The following is a 26,191-nucleotide window of genomic DNA, read 5'->3' on the forward strand; positions in this document are numbered from 1 at the left end:
CTAAATTATGTTGCAGCAAGAATACTACACAGTTCATCATCTATGTTTTCAGCCATTTAATCTATTCTTTCTTGATCTGAGTTATTAGTGAGAGGTATAAACTTCATAATTTAACCTGGCGACTTATGTACAACTGTGTACATAATCTTTCTTACTGCCAAATCGTGTAAGCCTTTCTAGATCTAGCAATCAATAATTATATGTTGAATGAAGCACACAAACCGTTAGTGGATTGTTGTGAACTGATTAAAGCTATGTTTCCAATAGTTTTTCTTGCCTTGAACATTTCTCGAAGCAGCGGAAAAATAGGTATCATGACTCTCAGGGACTTTTTGGTTTAAATAGTATAAGAAATAAAGGATTATTGATACAAAAAATATCTTAATGCATCTTTATAGTTACTGGACCTCTTTTAAGTACGTGTTTGTTGTTTTAGGTTGGCTAATTTTTAGTTTAGTTAATGGATCTTTCTTTTTTGTAATTCCACGTTTTTAACTAATGTATAAGTATTTATTCTGAGTAGTCTGTTTGTATTAGAGAGTGATATTAAACTGAGTTTAGGATAAAAAATAAAGTCACCAATAATAACACGATCTCAATATAACAGACTTCTATCCTATCAAACGGATAATATTCAATAAATTCAATTCTGCTACCTGGTAATCACATATTTTAAAATTTTGTATATCAATTTGATTGTTGTATTTAATAATATGTATTCACCGGTTTCATATTACCACCCCCCTACATAAAAGCACCACCCCCAAGGTGGTGGTATGGCCCACTTTGAGAAGCACTGGTCTATAATCTGTGCTAGAAAAAAAAAATGATTAATAGATTTTACCACACAAAAAAGGATATATGAATTTTTATGCAATAAAAATAGTAATATTAATTCAAGTCACGGATAACTGTTTATCTTTTCGAAGTGGTAATGCCTGTCCATTTATCTATTAACCGTTCATCTTAACTAAACTATCTTTTATCACCTGACAAAATTTCAAAAATATTTCAAAATATGCGCTTCATATCTATTAATCTAAGGATTCTGAACCGTTTTACAGTGATGTACCATATGTAAAAAAAGAATTCAATCAAGTACCCTCTAACCAACACAAACTATATTTAATAAACAGTGGTTCTCAAAAAGGGATACGTCTACCCCTTGGGATATTTGGAGGAACTCTAGGGGGAATTTGAGATTTAATATATATATAAGTATCAATTCATACGTCATTATAAATATCCATGAATAAATATTTCAATAAAATATAAGTATATACTTAAACAAATCAGAGAACACTGTCTGTTTTATTAAAAATTGTAACTGAATATAAATTGCATTTTTTTAGAGAGAACCTTGTACTTCACTAAGGCTCTTGTTCAGTCTTGGTGGCTAGAAGACAACTGCTGTAATCCAGATCTTCTCAAGGCTCAGTCTGTTTCTATACTTTGTCTTTATCGCAGTTATTGCAGAGAAGGAGGCCTCTCATAACTATGTTGATGCAAAGGGCAGTAGCTGCTCTAAAGCTTCCTGCTCCAGGTCAGGGTACTCCTGCTTATCATACACCCAAAACTGTGTTAGTGTAGATTTGACTAACTTCAATTGGAGGCCAAAGTCTGAAGACACTACCAAGAGTTCAGCCTGAATAGTGACAGGTATCTTGCTTCTGTTTTCCTCAGACAAGAGAAATGGTCCTCCAACCCAATCCAGCAGTATGTATTTCTTTTCTAAGTCAGGAAAGTAAGAATGGAAATCTTGAATCAAATCGGTCAAATGCCCCACCATGAGTGACTTAACTTCATCTTTGTTCACATCCGCACTAGAGAGAAAAACATCCACATGAGGAAAACAGGTTTAATATCCTTGCGCCCAAACTTCTCTCCACTCATCTTGTCATAAAGGTATAAAACTCTGGTATACTAGCCTGTACTCAGTTTGTTCAGTTTGCTAAATACATCAGCCAGGTAGTACAGCTTTGCCAGCCAGGCTGTGTCCTGGAATAAGGTGGTGTGAGAGGATATGTGCTCGGCCAGAACAGTGGTTGCTTCAGTTTGTAATTCCGACAACCGGCTGAGTATTTTTCTTCGAAAGAGCCAGCACACTTCTGTATGGAGAAGCAGTTGTGTGTGTTCAGTTCCCATTTTTCAAGAAGGTGTGCATTAAGTATATTCGACTTTATAGAGATTATTACTTTTATGGTGTCATTTAAGACGTCCTGTAGCTCTTTTCTTCGACGTCAACGTTTCTCTTGTAACATACAGTGAGTCCTCTTTAATCTGCGTTATGAGTCCTGTCGTGCAGTCTGACATTGAACCTGCTGCGTCCGTACATATGCTGCAGCAGGATTTCCAGCTGAGACCATTTTCCCAAAAGAAGTTATTTGTAAGATTAAAAATATCAGCTCCTCTTTTTTCTCATTCAGAGTTTTGCAGAAAAGTTTGCAGTTTATACTCATAAATGTCATCAGTATCAACGTATATGACAAATGGAACAAGTTGTGCTTTTCCACTGACATCTGTGGACTCATCCAGCAGGGGAAAAAAAAGAGTTGTTTACTTTTGCTACAACTTGATTGACAACATACATATGTTCCCATCTTTGCTGGAATAAGGATGGTAAACAATTTCTACACTTAAATAATTAGCGAAAACATAGAATAAGAGACATCCAGCGCTTTGGCTGATGTTGAGGAGGCTTTCCAAAATTTGATTTTAGATAACCTGAATTCTGATAGTTTCATTTTGAAAAACTTAAGTTCCCTACCAACATGATATTGATTTGTTGTTTAGAGATGACACTGGAGATGAGTTGTCGTCATTCCACTGCAAGCCAAATTCTCCCCACAAAAAAAACAAAAAAACAATGGCATGGGAAGACTACAGCTTGTGAAAGTAAATCTAATTAGGATGTATTATTCCTAATACTGACGAAATTTTAGGAAAGCCTGTGGTTTTTTTTCTTTGTCAACTGTCCTTCTGTGTTCTCAGCAAAACTACTGCTGCGTTCTAACAATAATCCCATTTTTTGAGTTGTCAAGGCAACAGTGATGCTAGGTTGGGTCAAACCACCCTTGTAGCAGGTCAGGAGAAGACTCGCATGTTTTTGGAACAATAAAACTGAATTCCCCACTGAATATAAAATTCAGCTTAATTATATTAGTCTTGTTAACAAATTCTTGAGAATGACTTGACAGTAATTTGGTAGCAATACAACCTATATTATTTGGGTTATAAGATTTTTCCCCGCTATTTCTCTATTTCTGTAGATCTGTGCTTCCCTCTATATTTCTCTATACGCCATTTTCACTCTCTCTCATAATAAAGCAATGCTTCATTCAGCCCTGCAACAGAAGCACCTCTGCTAGTAATAAATAGGTATAATAAAGTACACAAAAGTAGTGGATATTTTTATTGACTTTTAAATTGATGCTTATATTTTTTTTTTTGGATCTCAAGGGATACGCGTATCCCCATTTGAGAACCACTGTATTAATCTATATATTTTTGTTAATCATAACAATAGTAACTTTTATAATTCCAATTAATTATAATTTTTGGTACATTACTATTAATAAGTATGTAAATATATTCTGTAGTTTAATGTATGTGCAATCATCTTAATTAAATTATCATCAATCAACTGACAAAGTTTCATAAATTTAGCACTTACCATATATACACTTTATATCTATTAATCTTTATAAATCATAACAATAGTAACTTTTGTAATTCCAATTAATTATAATTAAAATAAATATAAATGTGAATTATTGCATTTGTAAGTAACTTATTTATTTCGTTATCCGTCATTATTTTGAATGTCTTGAGAATATAATTTTTTAATGCTCGAAACCTACAAAATATATAGTCCATAGAAACCTTATGGGTATTGTCATTGTCAATATTAAGTTTTTCTCAAAAGAAGTCAGTCATATTTTGTTTTAACTATACCATTAATATTAGCAATGTCAATTTGGAGAATATCATAATCATTTCTATTATTAACTTTATCCCATCTACATGATAAATTTGATAAATTAACCTTGAATATATAAAATTATTATTTTTTGTCCAAATATCCTTCAATTTTTATCACAACCTTTAGAACCTCCTTAATAATTGTTTTTAATGATTGGAGGTGGCAATTAAATTAATTGAGTCAGTAATTGTGTTTGTAATATTTTCAAATATTTTTCTTTTAACATCTTGATATGAGGTATAAGTTATGGGAATAGGGCCCCCGTCCTTTAACCCCCTACCAACTACCCCTTCTTCCTTTAACTCCCGACCAACTACCCCTTGGAACCTTTACTGCCTATCATTATTATTGAGAAGTACAATTAGTAAATGATAGAGGGCCATAGTAATAAATAAATATTATGGTTTTTTGGAGCGACTGTGGAGCAATGAAACTTCAAGTTCAAATTGGAAAGTAATTATGAGTTCTATTAATCATCAAAATTTAAATATCAAAATATAAACATTTTTCAATTAAAATATATACATAGCCTGATTGTTTCGCCATATATATGACATATAAGATACATTAAATATTCTGAATAATTCCTAATCTAATTTTCAATCCCATGTCAAAAATTGCCAAAACATTGAATTTTAATAGGTTATTTATACGATGAATTTAGGTATCGATTATATTGAACGAGTATGTACAAGATGTTATACTAAATATCTGAGAAGATTCATGGATAACTCCTTAAATATGGTGAAATAGTTTTTAATATATGTATTTCCACATTACAAAAGTAAAAGATAATCATCCCAAATCTTCTGAAGTAGTATCCACGACATATTTGTAATGGAAAGTTTCAAAATACTGACTTATATGCATACCCTTTTTGATCCTAAATTATACTTGGTAAACTCATATGAATTTTGTACAATTATAAGATTATAATATTTGGCGTAGTTGAAATTTTTTCTCAACGTCACATGGTATTTTAAGAAACTATTCCATTTTTTACATCTAATTCCCTGAATTAATAAGTAGGGCTGATGAGTATTTACTCACGGAGTCGGTTTGGAACACAGAAAAAACGAATATTTATCTATGATTTAGAGTTGCAAATTTTAAAATGCCTGCAAATTTAGAGCCGGGATCCCTAAATATGATCAATCCAACCTCAAGAAACTATTGGAATCATACTTTAAAAATTAAGTTTAACTTTTTAGTGCCTAAAATAAATAATCAATTTATACAAGTTTATTAAAAATACACAGATCTTATAATCAATTATTCTTTATTTATAGTTTGTAATAATAATTTATAATCTTGGCTTCGAATTCCTAAATTTCAATTATGCGACTCTATATCTATTTGACTAATTGTGCAAATATACTGACTTTATGAATTAATCACATTAGTATTAAAAGATCAATCGAAGAATGATATTTAATATTAATTAATTAGAAACTTACGGCATAATAATCTTGTACAAACACAAAATGAAGTTGATACTTTATTTTTGAAGGACAAATTCATCATTTCAATTAATCAATTCAATAATTTAATTAAGTTAAAATAATATTTCAACCTGAATACAGATTTATAGACATACATTTACTTGCTACATTATTATAAATACAATTATAATATTAAATACAATAATTTTTGGATTTAGATACATACAATTAATTCAGAATACATTTTAAAGTTTATCTCTCTCTTCTATTTTCCAGGATCACTATGTCCCTTGCGTCGATTTTCTTGCACATTAACTGAGGGACTTTTTAACTATGAAATTAGACGTTTTCTAATCAATTTAAAAATCCTCCTATAATTTAAATACACACATAGCACTTAAAATTTAAAAGCAAAGGTCCATTGTATATATTAATCTTCATCCACTCTTATGGATATTCGTTAACTTTAACTTATTGGTATAAAATACATTTGAAGAAATCAATTCCTCAATTTTCGTAATTATGTATTTCAGTTCCACAATATAGTCTTACAACCTTTCAAATAAGCTATGACTTTATGAATTGCATCAACAATCTTAACTTTATTTCACCTCCCAATATACACAAGCATTGAAACTGGAAGCTTCCTATGATTTAGATAAGGATAAAAAGTCAGCTCCTGCTCAAAAAACAATCTTCATTGGGTATATGACAAATTATTGAGTTGATTGAAGGAGTGAAACGCGTGTATTTGTTCATTTAATCATGCAAATGATTTTCTACGTCTTGTTTCTGAAGATACCCAATTCGTATTTCACCTTTTGCAAGATTAAAAAGTGCGTTTGGGATACAAATATTGATAGAACTACATATATTTTTTTTTAGTTTGCTTCTTTTTATTACACCGTGGCATGTAAAACGCTAGGATTTGTTATCCAATAGGTACTTCTTCAGAGTCCTTATTCAAAAATTTAATGAGCCCACACTTGAATTCTAGTAGGTGTCTAATCATTTCCAAATATATATTTAACCCATAGCTTCCAAAGATTTGAGAATGTAGTTTCCCCTCTTGCAGCTTACGACTCATCATTAGTCAGAGTAAGGAAAAAGTCCTTATACTACAAGTCCACGTCGAATCTCAAGTCACGTCCAGTCCTTGAATAATTTCATCGAATCCTCAGATTTCATTCTTTGGAGTCAAAGTCGAGTTGCAAGACCTAAATATGGAGTCTAAGTCAAGTCTCGAGTCTTTGATTGTGAAATCGTCTTGAAAATATGCACTCAACTCAAATTCTAGTCGTAAGGCTCGAGTCCAAGTTCCTACCTCTGGTAATAATTTACATTCTTAATTGACATAATATCTTAAATTATATATTTATTATTAGACTATCAATTATTAGAATAACAATTAATCAATCATAAATAAATGTAAAGTTAATTAAAACTCCTCTTTAACTTTTAAAAGGTGAAAAGTGATCAGGTCAAGAGAAGTTCGATACATCACTTGTACTTACGTCATTAAGTTAAATTAATAATCAAGTTTGTATGGCTGTTAAAAGATTGAATATTTGGTCTTATGGTCGCTATTTATTGTATAGGGGGTAGATGGTTTGGGGTGAATTGCAATGGATGTAAAAGGAGGTAATTGGTTGGGGGTGATATGACAAGGGTGGTTGGTCGGGGGGTGGGGGCCCTAAAACCATCTGTTATGTCTACTTAGATTTTGGAAATATAGTTTCCAACAAATCCTTGTAATAGCTCGGGTATATTGCTAGTAGGAACTGAATGTAAGTGCATATATAGAATACATAAAACGAACCAAATAAATTCATCATTGCCAATATACAACTTATAACATGGAATAAAAACGCAGAGAATAGAGACTGGAATTTCAAATCGAAACTATAAAATTACTCCGTTCCTATCAAAAAATGTTTAAATTACTGGCATCACTGAAATTAGGAGAAAAAGCTACATTAAATAAAGTTAATTATCTCCATTAAATCTAAATTTTTCGATTCCTTTAAAATACTTTATTAATTTTAAATTTTGAAAATTAGTATTTATTTACCTACTCAGCTTTTGCTTCATGAACCCACCCTAGCGGGGGAAAATGCTTCCTGAGTCCATTCAAATAATAAAAAATCATGACAAAATAAGTCTTTGATACACCTCTTTCTTTTAATAATTTAGCCACTTGTTGTTCGGAAAAAGTGTCAAGGGGAAAAATGACTATATGGAAAAAATGACAAAATTCTTTTTTGCTGATATAAACCTGTCAGTCACCAATATAATATAAAAGGAGATAAAAACAAAAATAAACAAACACAACAGCGATTCGAATATGAATTTGGAAATCGAAAATAAGATAGACAAAACAGATTCACAAATTCCAAACTTTTAAAATAAAAAATACAATATACTTTAGAGAAATATAAGATATCTGTAATAAGTTCCTGAAACCTTCCAACAGAGATGGCCCAAACAATAAGTGTCGTAAGTTTACCAAATTAGATAATTACATGAAGTGTAGAATACATTTTTTTAAACCGTTTCTGAAGTTATTAAATATGTATTGATATTTATTCAATAAGTTAATTAATTGATGGAACCATTGACAAAGGAATCAACATTTATATTTGCTTTACAAATTAATGAAGTTGGAGCTGAATTCTCATTCTAAATTGGAGTAAATGAATATATGAGTTATAACATTCATATTCCTTGATAAATATCACTAAAGACCATTATTACATTATTAAAAATAATAATTAATTATAGTACATTATTATCTTTTGCTACATTATTGATAAGTGATATTATAATTAATTTTTTGGTATATTACATGTTGAAAAAAATAAATAAATGCTTTATTAATTCGAATTAACTATGTATTTTATTTGGCAATAAAGTTACTTTTTCGCATATCAAAAATAATAGAATGTTTCATCGTTATGTTAGATTCAAAATTAAATTATATTCTTTAAGGTTAGAATTATTATATTTTTAATTTTACGTCCTACTAGTCTATTTTATTACTTACAAAGTTCATAAAAATTATAAAAATTTCTAAAGATAGGCAAAAACCTTGAATAACTATTAATTTATAAATGTTTACAGTATTAATACTATATTTAGAGTTTTCAATTATTCTCTCTAGTTATATTCCTGTATTTGGAATCCCAATGACGTCATCATTTATGCTAGTAAAGTGTCAGTGAGAACTGAAAATTGTTGCTGACTAATCTTATAATAACATTGGATGAACGTTCCTCTTTCTAAGAAACCACGTGTAGGTTACACTATTGGATTTTTGTTTGATTTCTAAGTCTAATAAAATTATCATTTCGAGAAATTATAAGTTTTAGGAGTTTGAGTATTGAATTTATATCAAACAATTCATAAAATATTGCTATTTAATTGCAAAAAAAAAACAACCAAATTATACATATTTTCACTTTTTTTTGAAATTATCTTAGCTTTTAGAGAAGCAAAATTTTCTAGAAATGCTAAAAATATTTAGAAACTTTATTCTACTATTATTTTTTAACCAATTGTGTAAATAGTAAATAAACATAGCTAAATTCTATTTACTTTTTCATCCAGTTATGCCTTACCATCTTTTTTAAATGTCCATGGTAATAGTTGAAATATTTTTTTATGATTTTTACTATCTGAACAGCCCTTGTTTGATTTTTCTTATGTTTCAAGATTATAATATAGACAAATCATTAAAAATAATTATAAAAAAAATAATTTAGTAGTTTATTTCACGTAAATATTTTGAAATTTGTATAATTTTATTTTAAATATTAAAATACGTCTTCTGTTTTATTTAAAAATTGATTATTGTTATACATTTTTACCATATGATAAATCTATCTTTGTAGAACAAACAGAAGATTTATTTTTTGATTATTAGAATAGTTTTACGAAAAGTAGAAGTATCATAAACTATGTAATTTGACTATTTTGTCTTAAGTTTTGATTTAGGGAAAACAAAGGGGGCTTTTAGTGATGAAGAAAGGGGGATGTTAATAGAAATTAGATTGTTCCTTCTAGTCCTTTTGATTTAAGTTATATTAACACTACAAAACATTTACTTCTTCAGTATTGGCAACAAGCAGAAATGCCAAACTTTTGTTAGGAATAAACTATATGGCAAAAACAATACTACATATATATTGATATACATTGAATAATGCATATATGTACATCAAAAGAGAGTGTTAAAACTATTTAGAAGACTGAATAACTTGAATTAGGTACTACAAAGTTATAGTATCAAATTCCACACCTAATACATCAAATTATAAAAATATAAATGTCATAGGACAATTTACTTAACACTTCCTTATTTACATGTGAGCTTGTTTTAGTGACAAAATAATAAATATACAGATATATTACAAAAACACCATATATATATATATATAAACAATACCATTTCTTTGAATCTCATTTTCTACCCAACATGGCTTTCAGTCTTCGAGTGTGTATATTTAAATGACATCAATAATTAATATTTGGACTGTACTCTATTGATAAAAGGTGATTCAATAATATTATAATGATTAGGTAAAACTTTACATTTCTAAATTGACTTTTAGTAAATAGCCATAATATTTTGGTGATAAATACATTTTTGAATGCACAATTCCAGCTATATAGTAAGGTTAAATTTATTAATATATCACAATATAAACACTAATATTTATTCTTTGAAATTTTATCATAATCTTCGAATGTTTGATAGTTTAAACCGGTTTCATAATTTTAGCAATGTTTTAGCAAATAACATTTAACATGATTTGTTTATATTTCAATTTTTTATTGCTTCGAAACACAACGCAATAGAATATTTAAAAGATTTTAGTTCTTTCCTGATTAAAAGTATTCAAAATATAAATACATTTTATTGGTTAAAGACATTGGTATTTGATCTCTTATATGATATAACTATTTTAGTAATTCCAAACTTTTAAAGATTGCATAATATATATGGGGTAAATTATTATAGCTAATAATACATTTGATTACAATTCAGAATATGCATCGAAATTCATGCAAGAACAATTTTCAAAAACCAAAGCCCACCCTCTTCTTATATTAATATAGTCATTATTCAATTGCACTTAATTATTTAATATCATATTTTTAAAGGATAAAAAACGAATAACATTGCACAACACATATTGGGTTTTGATAACAAAAAAAAACTAAATTAGCACCCAACTGCGAAAATAACTGCATAACTTGTAGATGATATGTGTGTAAATTTATTAAGATAAAACGAGAGGTGTCTGTTTTTTTTTATGAGTTTCTGAATGTTTAATCATTCTATCCTCACGTATAAAGCCTTTGCCACAAACATCGCATGAGAATGGTTTTTCCCCTGTATGCAAACACATATGTCTTCTTAAATCCGTTTTGTGATTGAATTGTTTAGGACAAACTTCACATTTGTATGGCTTATCTCCTGCGTGCTTGGCCAGGTGCTCCTAAAAAAAATAGAAGTGAGTTTTCATATGTCGTTATCAAAAGTTTATTGAAAAGTAAATCTCTATAAATAAAAACATATTATATCTTAAGGAATAAATTGATGTTTTTAACATAAAATACGATTTACACTTCAGTAACAAAGCTATCAAGGTCAATTTTTTACAAGGTTGCCTGTTTGCTTAGGTTTCAATATCTCATATTTAATAAGTTACATACATAAAACATAAAAAATCATAATTTTTGAAATTGAAAATATTATGACAATATTTGTTAATTCTAATTTTGAAAAAATCACCTTCTAAAATCAAAATATTAATTCCTACTCTCCCTCTAAAAAATTGTAGTATCTTTTATAATTTCAAAAGTTGAATATACTAGCTTTATTGCATGTAGATCAATATAACAGTTACTTGTTGTTGGTAACCCATTAACAGCGAATGAATATAATACTTGAAATTTTATTTATTGCAGCTTTCTATTTCTAGAGCATTTATAAACATTAGAAAGTATCTAATTGGAATATTGAAATGATTATTTGCTTATTTTTTGCCAATCTTTACAGAAACAGCAAATTTATAACATTAAATAAAAGACAGCTATAGAAATAATATTTTTAACAAATTATATCTTAATAATATAATCATAAAAAAAGTATTTAAAAAATGACTAATTATAATTGAATAAGTTTATAAAAAGTATAAAATTCAAGGAAGTTGTAGTTGCACAGTAGAAATTTTAATTTTATGCTCGTAAAATAATTACAATTATATTAAGATCATTGATATTGTTTGTTAATGTATCAAATAAATAATGCTGTTTGATGTATCTTTAGGATTTTAAATCCTAAGGTTTTTTTAGCATACGAGTATTGTTGTTATTGAAAATCTAAGCTGTGTTATTATAATAGGTTCTAATTTACTAGTTTCTGATAGAAGGAGAGCTCTTCATAAAGTCATGAATATTCACAATGATATCTTTAAAAAATCAAAAAGTTCAGTGTATTTATTTGTCAGTTGTAAATTTTTCTAATTATTCCCCTTATTAGTTGGGATATGGTTTTTGTATAGCGCAAGGACGAGGTGATAGTGAGACACATAGTAGTACTAAATGAAAACCTTATTAACATTTTTTTTTTGATGGTGGTGGTTAAAGGGGGTTAGTAGGAAATTTAATACTGCAATAAAGAGGATAATTTTTTTCATTTAAAATTGGATTAGTGCAAGAATTATATTTTTGTTATATTTAAGTATATATATACTAATTTTATATTGACTTCAAAGATACTTCCTAGGTCAGATGGATTAATTGGATTACTAAAAGGTCTACTTATAACTAATCAGTGCAATTCCATCTGACCAATAGGTGAGAAAACAAAAAATGAGTCATATTACTTGTAAATAAAAGTTTCATAGTAATGGTTTTTTAAATCCAAACTTAATTTTTATTTTAGTGTTATTCCAAACCAAAGTGTTCAAGGGGTTAACTCTGTATGACATAATCAACTAATATTTGATTTATTAATAAGACTTGAAAATTCAAATAATTTTGGACATCTACCCATACTGTGATAAGACGAGATATACAGAAGGAATAATATATTATTTATTGAAAGAGGAATACATTAAAGCCTACATACATTATATACAGGAATATATATGAAGTGATTAATGCATGAATACTACACAATCCCTCCAAAAACTTAAGGGATAATTAATTAAAGATCTGATACAAAATATATAAATTTAAAGCTTAACAAAATTCTATATACCAACCGACAAATGCAGAGAGAAAAATAATATATAAATTGGAATAAAAATGAAGGTAGCCAAACAGACGTCAGTTTTAAAGTTGTATGATAAATAAATAATAATAAATCAAAATTGCAGGAAGATTACTTCAGCAATTTTCTATTTTGTGTTGTCGTACCTACATTGAGAGATACGACATAAAGAATGTTGTATCTCTTTTCGAGGACTTTGACTTTTGAAACCACCTTTTTGTTTGAGGGTTACAAACTACAACTTTTCTTGTCATATTCATTGGGATACCACAATCCTAAACCATTCATTAATTACTGACTGTGTTTTCATATTTTTGAGTTGATAAACCAAAGGCCATCCTGAATAACGATCTCCTAATACTGTGTGTGTTTTTTTTTTTTGCTTTAGTTCAAAGAGACCCCGAATTCAAACATACCACAACCTAATGACCGCTGTAGAGGTTATTTGGATTGAGAAGGTGATAAATCTATACATTTAGACAATAATGAAGATTAACTTGAAATTATCCATAATATTTTGGACTGATGTGTAAGTTTCACTATCATCTTCACTTACTATGTAAGAATTTAGGTGGATTGAAGGCTCTGGATTGATATTTAGACCAATATGTTTATGCTAGGAAATTATTAACTTAATTTCTATGCTAGGAGTAATTTTAGCTTTTATTTATGATTTGGAACCGTGAGGACCAGCAATAAGGGGATAGTCTAATTGTATGTATGTTACAGAACAGAATATATAATACAAATTATACAACCACTAAATGATTAATATTTATCTATGAAATTGTAAAAACTTGGAGTGGGAATACGAAATAGTTTGATTTTATAGTCAGTTTCCCAAAACTAATTGATTGTCTTTTTTATGCAAAAAAAAAAAAAAAAAAAAAATTTTTATCCACATACGATAGAATGTGCTATTCTCATCAAATTAGACATATTATTGTATAAAATGCTAAGTAAAATCATTCTAAAAATTCAGAATTACAAAAGTGAATGTGATAATGCAATATTGAAGATAAGAATTATACAGTAGTAATTAAAATAACAGAATGTGGTACTCAAAAAGTACAGGATAAAGTAAATTGGAAGCCCTAAAATACCTGTTTATATCTTTAGAAGATAATGTTACAGAAGCTGAAAAAAGTAGAATATATTAACCTAGGAAACGGTTGCTCAATATCCTTATATATATATTGAAACAAAGAGAGAGAGAGTTTTATAATTTATACAACTCTCGCTCTCTCTCTCCAAGATTGTGTGTGATATTTTTTTTTTATGGGGCAATCTGAACAATATTTTTATTTATTTTTAAAATCTGTTATAATAATTCTTTAATTAGAATAGTAACATCTAATTTTAAAGTAATTACTAGTGCATGTGTTCATTAATGACGGAGAGTAGAGGTAGGTTCGCTGAAGCCCTTACGCACTCATGAAATACGCAAAAATTTTCCCTTTTTAATATTATTATTGCACTTCACTTGATAAATTACTTACGAAAATAAAAAGGTACTACATAAGGATAATAATAATAAAAAGGATGGAGAAAATGCGTGCTAAATTGTGCGTAAGGGCTTTAGCGTACCCAACTTCATACTGAAGATTGGTTGAAGAATTTTAAGTGTAAGTCCTCGTTGTACTCAGAATAGACGATCGACATCCGAGTAATTCTTGCTTTTGACCATGGTAGGTACGGATTACTATTTTGTTTTCCTTACTCGCAGTTAATGTAGTAAGAAGTTATGACAACTAAGCTGCATTCTTAAAAAAATATTCTTCAAATTGCCAGGGTTACCATTTCATTTTTACATACAGACAGGTCATATTTTATAAAGTTCTAGAGATATATTTATATATAGAGAGTTGTAGAAGATTTGTTAAATATAAAATAACCTGAAAATTAACATGGTATTGGAATTAGTTCTAGGAGAAAAGCAGCTTAGCTGTTCTGATATTCATTATATTGGATACGCACAGCAATAAGAGAAAGGAAAAAGTACAAATCCCACACTGTATCTAGCAAGGATATAGAAATTACTCCGTTGCCTATCCTCAATTTAACCCTAAGCAAGCGCAGTTTAATATACAGAATTTCCTAGTTGCAACCTGGGTACCCCACGTGTGAAGGGGCCCTTGAATTGGTCAGACTATTTTTTTAAGATGTAATGGTATAAAAAGTATGGACCATAATTCGTCCGTGAGGTGAAAAACAGGCAACAAAGCACTGATTCGGCAAACATGGGTCACTTCTATCCAATCAGTTCATTGATTTGATTTATCATTCTCCCATCACAATGCTGTCAACTGTTGTTAGAATTTGGCTACAAGCATATCCGAACATGCATGTAATCATGAATAGGATTGCATCACGTGGATTTTCCCTTCACAAGAATAAGCTTTTCTCCCTGCACCGCGTAGGAGAGTTTTTCCCTTTGGGTTCCCCTACATCGCACAGGAAAGTTTTTTAATTCCTTTGTTTTCCCCTTTTTTTATTCATTCTATATATACATTGTAATTTAAATTTGAATAAATAACAACTACGTGTTTGTGCATAATTTCGAAAGTAATCAATTACAGTCCATCTTATATCTGTCATATTTGCTTATTGAGAGGGACTTTAATACTAACACCTGTAAATTTTACAGCGGCGATAAGAAACTCAGTGGCACTCAGGAACGTAAAGTGCAGTGGGAGAAAAAAAAAAAAGGGACGAGTATTTATAAATGAAAATTCCAAAGCTAACAGGGTAGTTTAAGTCTGGTGGTTGTCAGGGTGAAGATGTGGAGGCGGATAACGCTGACCACGACCACTGTACCTCGTTCTTGTCTTTGCTTGCAAATGAGGAGTGTCCCACAATGTCCGAGTGTGAGACTGAAGGTTCGAAAACAGAGCCAGCAGACACCGCGGGTTGTGCTTCTGGTGTTCATGATATACTCGCCTCTGCTAATCTCTCCTTGAATGAACATGACAGATCGAAAAGCCACAAAAAGGCCATGGTAGCCTATGTTACACGCTGTGCTGATACTGGATGCATTGATGCTGAAGTAAAAAAACAATTTGACAGTGGATGTGAATACTGGACGGAAGTTTTAAAGAGGGTGGTTCCGGTGGTTAAGCTTTTGGCAGAGCGAGGACTACCATTCAGAGGAAACACTAAAATTTTTGGACAACCTGATAACAGGAATTTCAGAGGAGTTCTGGAAATCATGTCTGAGTTTGAGGTATTTCTGAAAGCCCATATTAAAAAATATGGCAATGCCGATAAGGGAACAACTTCTTATTTGTCTTCAACAACATGCTTGGAGTTTAGTAAGCTGATGGCGAGCAGGTCCTTCACAGATCATCAGGCAAATAAAAGTGTCAAAGTACTTATCAATAACGTCGTAGAGACACTTTTTTATTTTTACTCCAAATCCACATCCCGTTGGAAGGTTATTATAGCCAGTTTATGGCCTAAGGATGAGCACAGAATATAAACTTTGAAAAGTCTGTTTGACACGAGATGGTCAGAACACGCACAAGCAACAAAAGCACTGCACAAGAACTATGCCAGGATCCAAGAGTCCTTGCCGAGGTTAAGTGATGACTCCAGCTAAAATATTATAACTCAAAATGAAGCAAGGCACTCTACAGTAAAATGGAAAAGATAGAGAATGCACTCCTCTGCAACATGTGGAACGTAATATTGTAACATTTCCATAAGACTGCAAACTGTGGAACTGAATTTATGTAATGCTGCAATTTGATCAGCTCATTGAGGGATTATGTGGCCAACCTTCGTGATAATTTTGACAACTTTGAGAGTGAAGCAAAAAGACATGTCTCTGACAGTGTCCTAGCAATATACAGTGGACATACACAGATACAGAAGAAGAAAAAAACGAGCAGATGAGGCAACTGAACAGGACTATGAGCAGTCAGGCTGTTACAGGTTCAGAGTGACAGTGTTCATTGCTCCCATAGATAGTGTCCTTTCTGAAATGGATCGGAGGTATCCCTCCTACACACATGTTCAGCACACATTTGTATTTCTGAACGACATTCCATCTATCTCCACATAAGACCTCTGTTTAGGAGCAGTTGATCTCCAGAGTAAATATTCAGGTGATTTAGAAGATTTTGTGAATGAAATTGGATGGTTCAAATAATTGATTAAGGGGCAGGATGACACCTCAGCTAGGTCACTGCTGAGTCATATATGAGGATGGAGACTACAGTCAGTGTTTCCGAATGTTGATATAGCACTGAGACACTTTCTGGCTTTACCTGTTACTAATGCCACTGGGGAGCATTCATTTTCAAAACTTGTACTTGTGAAGAATACACTGAATTCCACAATGGGCCAAAACAGAATCAATCCCCTTTCTTTGATGAGCATTGAGAGTGATATTCTTAGTAAGCTGGATTTAACCAGCCTCATCAAAGACTTCTCATCCAGGAAAACAAAAAAGATATTCCTGGGAAAATAAGCTGTGTGTATTTACTAGGCTGCAGTTCTGTTACATTGCTGCCAAACGCACAAACAGGTTTTCTGCTGCTGTATTATGTTTTTTCTTGAAATGGTATCCCTTTGTCCAACTTCTTCATTTGTGCAAGGTGGTATGTGCTGCTGCTGCACCAGATATGTCCTGGTTCAGAAAGCTTAATGTTTGTTAAGCTTGCTGATTTACTTTAAATGGCTTTCTGTAGTATTTTTGGTACAAATAAAGGTTGTTATATTAAATTAGTGTTAAATTACTTTTTTCTGGGATAATATGATGCATAAGGGGGCCCAAGAGACAAAATAGCCTCGGGGCGTATGTCTACCTTAATCCTCCCTTGACTCTAAGTCTAACAAGGACTTAAGCTAAATCTCCACATCTATCATACATGTACAGACAATTTATTGCTAAAAACTTTGAATATTATAATTTTCAAACATCAACAATTCTCCCTTTCAAAATGAAAAGACTTTCAATTTTAAATGTGCATTTTTCTGCAAGAATGAAAATACTATGATATATAAAATTTTGGAAGCACAAAAACTACTAACATACATTTTCCCTCCCCCAAACAAGAAACATTATAAATGACATAACCTTTATATTTTGACATTGAGAACTGTTGAGGTTTGAAGATTATAATATGCGAAGTTATTATAAATAAATTACCTGTACACGAATGATAGATGTGGTAACCCACCTTTACACTTGTAAATATGGTGGTAAAAAATATGGCCTTTGATATGTTAAAAAAAATACAATCCTTATAATGCAAAGTTATAAGTACGTATTAATCTATTTTTGATCTTCAATTCTACTTTTAGTCCAACATGTCTTATACTCATAACTTCCCAAACAATCCCCCGTGTTACTCTCCGTCATTCATGAGCACAAACAGGAATTATTCTTTATTTCAATGTTCCCTCTTCAAAAGTTTAAGTATAATTATAACCACATTGGGAAAAAAACAACTCTTTATATTACCAAGTAGAATAAAATATCGCGAGTTTTAAGGTCATATTTTATGCAGCTCTACATATATAAAAATACATAAACGGAGATATTAATACTGGCGAAATTGAGGTGAGGGTTAATTTTTAAGAAAAGTATGAGATGGTTAGAGCTATGCAATATGATTGCTCGTAATAATTACACTATCCAACAAACCCACACTTTTTTTTATGCACAAAAACAGTATATGCCCAACTTAGTAGAATGTGATCCCCTGATTCCAAATATGGCCTTATTTTTTCTCTCATTGCCTTCAGAAAAAGGTAATACATTTTTTGTTATTTTTGGCTATTTTTAAGGTTCACAGCTGTTTTAAGCCCTCGGTGTTGAAGTTACGGGTATATTATCTTTATATATTTCAAAGCCCAATGTTCAAAATTTTTAAAACAATTTTGAAAATATCTGCATCATATTTTTAACTCGAAATATCTTTGTTTAAAGTGGAAAAAACGTACTTTTTATTCAGAGGCACATAGCGTCTTCTTTCTACATAGCTTTCTTCATAGCTTTTCTTCTTCTCTGTGCTTGCTTCTAGCTGGGGCCTACGAATACTTATGCACTTTTATTATGAGATCAATTCAAAAATGAGTTTTTTCCTTGAAATATTGTCGTGGCCTTTTCTCAAATTGACAACGATATAGAGTATTTTTGGGGAGGCTCTTTTTTTTTAAGTTAAAGTTCATACTTTTAGCTATGCAATACAATATTTTTAAACTTTTTGAATCTATTCGTCTTGAAGCTATGTGCCTTTGAATAAAAACCACCTATTTTTCACTTTAAACAAAGATAACTCGAGTTAAAAGTATTATCCAGACATTCTAAAAATGGTTTTAGGATTTGTTAACATTCGGCTTTAAAAATATATTGTCATAAATTATCCCCATCTTCAACATCGAGGGCATAAAATGGCTTTGAACCTTAAAAATAGCCAACTATAACAAAAAATGTATGGACTTTTTTCGAAGCCCACAGAGCTATGAGAGAAAAAATAAGGCCATATTTGAAATCAGGGGATCAAATTGTACTAAGTTGGGCATATACTGTTTTTGTAATAGATGGAGCGTAACTCTGAGGATTTGTTGCAGAGTTATAATTGTAAGTCCTTCTTGGACTCAGTAACTGATCTAATGAAACGTTATGACTCATTAGCATTATTCTTTCTGTTCTCTAAAACATTCTTCAAATTGTCAAGGTACCATGTTGATTTTTGGTTTCTTCTTTTTAACATACACATTCTACACTCGATATTCATAATTAATTATAAGATATCATCGAGTGAATTAGCCTTTCTCATCAGATATGTCGTCTCTCAAAGTTACCATATTTTTTAAGACATTCTCTCAGGTGGGTTGTTATGGTTAACTCAAATTAGCTAATATTAACATCTCTATATATAGACAAGGGCATCTTTTACCCCTTAACATGAAATAATATTTGTAATGAGAGTATTTATTTAGTAAACTGGATGTAGCTATATTTAATAAAGCTACGCAGGGTTTACTATATACTCCGACTCGAATTTTTCCTTCATGAGTTAGAGTAAAAAATATCTTTGATATTTACAGCGATGCATAAAAAATGTACTGCCGGTATGTAAAATAAAAGAAACCGAAAATTAACGGGTAATTAGATAAGCTGTAAGCAGCCGTGAGAGGAAGGAATAAATACATATCCCTCTCCATATCTAGCCAGGACATATTAGCTGTAATTATTCCATGTCATCCTCAAATCACTTCTGAGTCCAACAAGGACTTACATTTATAACTGCAGTGCAGACCCACATCGTTAGTCTCTGTCTGTCATGAGCACACACACTAATTATTACTTTATACTTAAATCTTTGGTGTTCAAGAATGAAATAATAATAACTGCTTTGGAAAATTAAAAAACTGTTTAATTTTCTAACTAGAAAAAGCTGCTCCCGCTTTTTAAGACATATTTAATACACCTCTGGATATATATATATATAGACGTAAATGACCTCAATTTTCTAAGAGGGGATTCAAATTTTGTAGAATATTTACCACTAGCATTAAAAAAAAATAACAAACCATTGTCTCGACTTTCTTTAATCTTTCATTATTACTCTTTTTAAATCATTCATTATTACTTTTTTTAAATCTTTCATTATTACTTTTTTTTAATTTTTCTTAATGAATTTTTTTTTGAAAAGACATTCCTCGATGAACTTATTTATGAAATATTTTATTTCTGAATTTTTTTTAAAGAATGACATTTATATTTTTATTTATAATTTTTAACATTATCGGAATATACCAAACCAGGTTGTACGAATACAATAGAGCGACTACCATATTTCAAATGAAAGAGTCAGAAGGTGCGCATTTAGAAGGTGAATTTGAGATGTTTATGGATTCCAAAATTAGAGTTAGTTTTACTCCAAGTCTTTCCAAAACTCGCCACGGTCATTTTAAAGATATGGTCTAATTTTAGCGCGAGGATGCTAGTATATATACTTTTTGATATGCCTCGAAGAAATTCCCTTAGCAGAAAAGTATCAAACAATCATCAAAACAAATGAATATTTCACGCATTTTCAAAAACTCAATCATAAAATTTAAAAATGTCTCAGAAAAGAAGCAATTCGTGTAGTTCATATCAAATTGAAACAAGATTAAGGATCAGAACCTTTAGATATCTTTGGTTATTTGGTGATTTATCTGTCATTTAACAATGATTCAGTTGCTTTCTCACGTCGACATAGTTAGATATTATTGTTACCTTAAACAATTTTACTCCAATTTGAAAAATTATAGACAGTTATGTGACAAAGAAAGGGACATGATTCTACAAACAATAAACAAGAGATTTGATTGAAGTTGGGGACCACAAATATTTAACTACTCTAGAACACAGAAACGTCAAGGCGAAAATGAACAGATATATTGTCAAAGCTGAAACACTAGCATCAAAATATCGAATTCAAAAAGAAAAAGATGTAGAGTGGATTAAAATATTGTCAAATTCTTTCGACAATATGTTTGATTGTTGCAAATGCCGTTATTTTAAGGACATAGTCAAGTTTGAAGACATCGGCTTTCTCAATTGTATCTGTGAAGAAGATCAAAATATTTCAAATACAAAATCCTAGACGGATAAACCGATGTAGAATTTTGAACTCATCTTTGCTCATTCTGAGGCAATTTTATTGACAGGCATGTATGATTCAGACTTAACAATATAAAATAAAAATAAAAAGCTCTAAAATACATATTGGGAGCCAGAAAAAGGCATTCAAGGACAAGAAATATGACAAAACTCAAAGTACTAAAGAGTAACATAAACTGAATTGTATCAAATTATTTTGATATGTTGGATTGGTGAAAACTTACACCCAGAGAATTTTTGTCACCTCCCTGTCTAATAAAAAAAATATAAAATATTCAAGTGAATAACTAATACTTTCAGCTCAAGGAAAGTGGGATATAGAATTAAATTAAATCCTCAATCATTATCAAAGTGTGGAATGACTAGTTAAACATAAAATTGGAGAGAAGAAATGGTATTCTAGTACTCTGAATTAGGTGAAATTTTTTAATAAACCTCCCTGTAAATTCAGAAAATGTAATTTGGATGACAAATTTACAAAGGAATAGTCGATTATAAAATAAAATATTTTGGATACATATGCTTTTGATTAAATATTACTTAATTAATAATCTTTCGAAGGCCTGTTGTGCTAAGAGAATTTGTTCGGGCATATGAAATATATATATTATCGCAGCCTCCCACTAAAATTAGACCAAATCCTTAAAATGGCGAGTTTTGGAAAGCCTTAAGAGTGAAACCAATACGATTTTTTCAACTATTGTATATGAACTGTACGTAATTATTATATACTCTCTAATACATTTATTTAGACAATATATACTCTAGATGTCGGAATATTTATCATATCAGATTTTACCCAGTCTTTGCATCTTAATAATACAATATATACATCTATTATACTAAATACATAACAGTACCCTTATATATGCCAAATTTATCTTCTAAATGTACAACTTCATACTATTTAATTTTAAATATAGGGGTCACTTTAGAATACATGTTCAATAATAATAGCTCCCTCAGAATTGAGGTGCCCCCCGCCCCTCCCCCCGTTTCCTACGCCTATCTATATATATGTGTATATTTATACTATTCAGAAACCTTACATAGACGATTTGAATTGGGTTTTTATCAAAAAAGTACAGAATGTTTTGAATCAATAAAATACAGAATTTGAGTTTTTGTGTTGATGTTTTTGGTTTTCAGCATTTCTCATCTTTTATTTACATACCATTGAATTCTACTTATTCTGTCTATTTATTTAAAGAAAAATATATCTTTCACTCAACGTTTTAATAAATAAGTCTAATCAATATTTCCTATAATTCTTAATTTCTTTGTCTTAAGAGTAACTATCTTAGCTTTATGAGCTAAAATAATATCCATGCAATTTGAATCGAAAGTTTTAATAATTAAAAATATATTAAGATTAGTCTAACTTATTCTGATCAAAATATGTTTCCCAAATCTCAATAAATATATTTTTACTGTCACATTTTATTATTTGATATTACTTTTATTAGTATATATAAAATAGAAATAAGGAATAAATTATATTCTTTAAGATATCAAACTAAAAAAGCAAATATAGCTTTGACTAGTCTTAAAAGTTATGAATAATATTTAATATAAAAAGAAAATTACTTAGTAATTTTTAATATTGATTATACACTTTTAACTAAAATTTATTTTTGGACGTTTGCCTATTTGAGAGGATATTAGAAAAAATAATAATTCGTTGTCTTCTTCTAAGAAACTTTTAATTTCTAAAGAAATTATCAAAATAAGTATATTTATTCATGTTCTCTAATAATATCAAACCATATGTAATTTTCCCCCTATAAATTGTTGCTAGGATTGAGGACAATTTGTACATATGAATCCGTCAAAAATATTTAATATATTTTATTATAATATATTAAAATAAAAAATAAATTTCTATAGATTTTATAAATGATAACAAGAGTAATAAAATTATCTATTTGAATATAAGTTAATTTTTTCTTTAGCACTATCCAATATAATCAATTATACGTATTATCAAAAATTCCTTAGTTAAAGATTTTTTATATATAAATATATAATTTAAAATCAGGATAATACGCTATTATGATGCAAAGAAATTGCACGCTTATACCAACTTAGATAATTTGATCTTATCTTGATAGTAAATAGAAAGCTAAAATATTACGTTTAATTTTATAAAGAGATTTAGCATCAGCCAAGAGATTAAAGGATTTAGTTTGGGATGCATATCGATTTTATGATATTTTGTCCTATTTATTCATCATCACAATGTTAAGAAAGGTTAAATCTTCTTAACCTTGTGCCCCAGGACAAGGAAAAAGGAATAAATACTTTTTTTCTTACCTGATAGAGTACATCAACAGGAAACCTTTTACCACATTGATTACATTTATAGGGTTTTTCACCATTATGAAAACTTTTATTATGCTGCTTTAGATAACACAATTTATTAAAGGACTTATTGCAATCAGAACATCGATATTCTGGTGTTTGAACAGTTGGTAGTTGTGAAGAATTTTGAAGAATTTTGTCCTGTAACTTCAATGTGTTAGTGGATAATGTTTGATTTGATGTCGAATGGGAAGAATAAAATGGAGTATAATAACTAAAATTATTTGTATTATATGTTGTAGGATATAAGTTATTATATTGATCATATGTTGTATAGTCATCTCCGATCATGTCTGGGGAAGATGATGCGTTATTAGTACTCATTGGAAGATGATGAGAGGTAGATATAGATGACGTATTATTGCTAATAACTCTCGATGAAGAGAGTCCAGAGGAAGAACATGAAGATGAACGATCCTCAGAATGTTCTGGGGAGTTATTAGATGATATATTCCTTAAAGGGCTATCTTTAGTGCGTAGTGCATTTCTATGAAGGGTTGTGTTATAATGTCGCTTTAAATGACCCGAAGATGTAAACCACTTGTCACAAGGTTCACATTGATAAGATTTAGGTTTTTTTGAATCATTTTTAAGGGAAATATTACATTGATTTGTAGGTGAAGGGGTTGTGCTATTAGTAACAGATACAGAGAGTGGAGTGTGTATCTGAACCCATTCAGCATCATAATTATTTTGCTGCTGTAAATAATAATTATTATAGTAGTAAGGGTCATACACATTTTGTGAGTCTAATACACTGTAGCGTTTCACTGTATTACTATCTAAATCCCAAATTTCTTCAGAATTATTAATTTCATGATCATATATAGAAAACTTTGGGTTATTATAGATATGACCATAATCATTTTGTCCTGTAGCTCCATGTAATTGACTAGAAACTAATTGGTGATTTCGCCCCAGATTTTGGGCCGACAAATGATTATATCCATTAGCAAGGCGGTTATTATTGTTGCTATACCGTAAACTAGAATCCATTTTTTCTCTTGACTCATAATTTTGATCTAATGGTTGATGACCCGTCTTTACATCCTCCATTTTATGAACCTTTTTAACTCACACATATTACACGTTCAAAAGATCACACATCACATATATACATATATGAAGTAATCGCTGTCAATTGTCCAGTTTGAAATGACTATTATTATTTTTTTTTATTATTATTTTAGGCATGTACATTGTACATACTGTACGCACGCACGCCTCAGGCAAATTTTGGTCAATAAGTGTAATATAAAAAATAGTTCTCCACACGCGTTTATTTTTGTCCAATGTCCAAGAAATACATAGTGGTCAAAAAAGTGCGCTCTTTTTTTTAAGGAGAAAGAGAGATTTTTTCGGCCCGGGGCAAGATATTTGGCTTTATAAATATAAGTATAAATGTATATGCGTGTGTGTGTATTACATTTAAAGCCTAGTTTATAAGAATGAATACATATTTGTACATTTCTCTGTTTCAAGGACATTTTAAATTTGGCGGAAAAGTACAAATAAATTTATTTTTCAATGGATATTTAGTTAGTTTTGTAGTTAATTTTACATTCCTATTGTTTTATTTATCACTGTTTGATGCAAATTGAATTTTTATTTATTTATAAAAATACCGATTAACTTACATAAAGTTAGATTAAAATAGAGTGCGACATTCTACTAAAAAAAAATTGTTCTAAATTTTTGAAAATTAGCAATATAAATATAACATGGAACAACATCAAAATAGGCTACCCATTTCACCAAATGTGTATATTAAGATTTGTAATATTAATCAATTTTTAAAGAACAGTTTTGTATAAAATGGGCATCCTTTAACAATTTTTTATTATTTCTCAACGGAATAAAAAAATGTTATTCACTTTGTTCATAGATTAATATTATAAAGTAACATATTATTTTTACAAATATAATTTGAGTTACCTCTCAATAATGACTCGTTCCTGCGGATGATAAGTAGATAAATTGTTTCTACCTATACCGTTTATAGTGCACACCAATTGAATTATTTTTCTTCATAAAACGCTACCATAATTATGGGAAATTATATAATTAATATTTGTTATAATATTTAAAGATTCCTTCAAAAATGATTATAGAACTTACTAATATTTAAAATCCCTTCTTTGTCATTTTTTTGTTTGTTTCTAGACCTTATAAAATATATAAGGTTTTATTGACTTTGGTTTTCTTATTGTTTGAACTATTAAAAAAGTTAATAAATATTTCTTATTCATTTTAAATTTGTAGAAATGATCTAAAAGCTATAAAATGTACTGATATACATTTTCAACTCTAATAATAAACGTATCTTACGTGGAAGATTGGGAACAATTCATCAACCAAAACACTGAAACTGTTGATAGTTTCAATAATATAAAAAAAGATACTCCCCCAAACTAAATTTTCCATTGCAATAAAAAGAAACCCTTATGATTACCTTATTTTTGAATAAATTGCAATTCTACTCCTAATCAAAACTGTGTTTT

At 29.7% G+C, this 26,191-nt stretch overlaps 1 protein-coding gene across 1 annotated transcript; it reads right to left on the bottom strand.

The window, feature by feature from the left end:
* Positions 1-10,234: 10,234 nt before the first annotated feature.
* On the bottom strand, positions 10,235-24,994 carry LOC121126720 (uncharacterized). The gene is made up of 2 exons (XM_040722032.2): positions 23,643-24,994; positions 10,235-10,925 (listed from the first exon to the last, which is right to left on the bottom strand). Exons 1-2 carry the CDS (start codon positions 24,744-24,746, stop codon positions 10,707-10,709), a joined length of 1,323 nt encoding a protein of 440 aa, XP_040577966.1. The 5' UTR covers positions 24,747-24,994; the 3' UTR covers positions 10,235-10,706.
* Positions 24,995-26,191: the final 1,197 nt, after the last annotated feature.

This window comes from Lepeophtheirus salmonis, chromosome 12 (genome assembly GCF_016086655.4).
Source record: "Lepeophtheirus salmonis chromosome 12, UVic_Lsal_1.4, whole genome shotgun sequence".
NCBI lineage: Eukaryota > Metazoa > Arthropoda > Copepoda > Siphonostomatoida > Caligidae > Lepeophtheirus > Lepeophtheirus salmonis.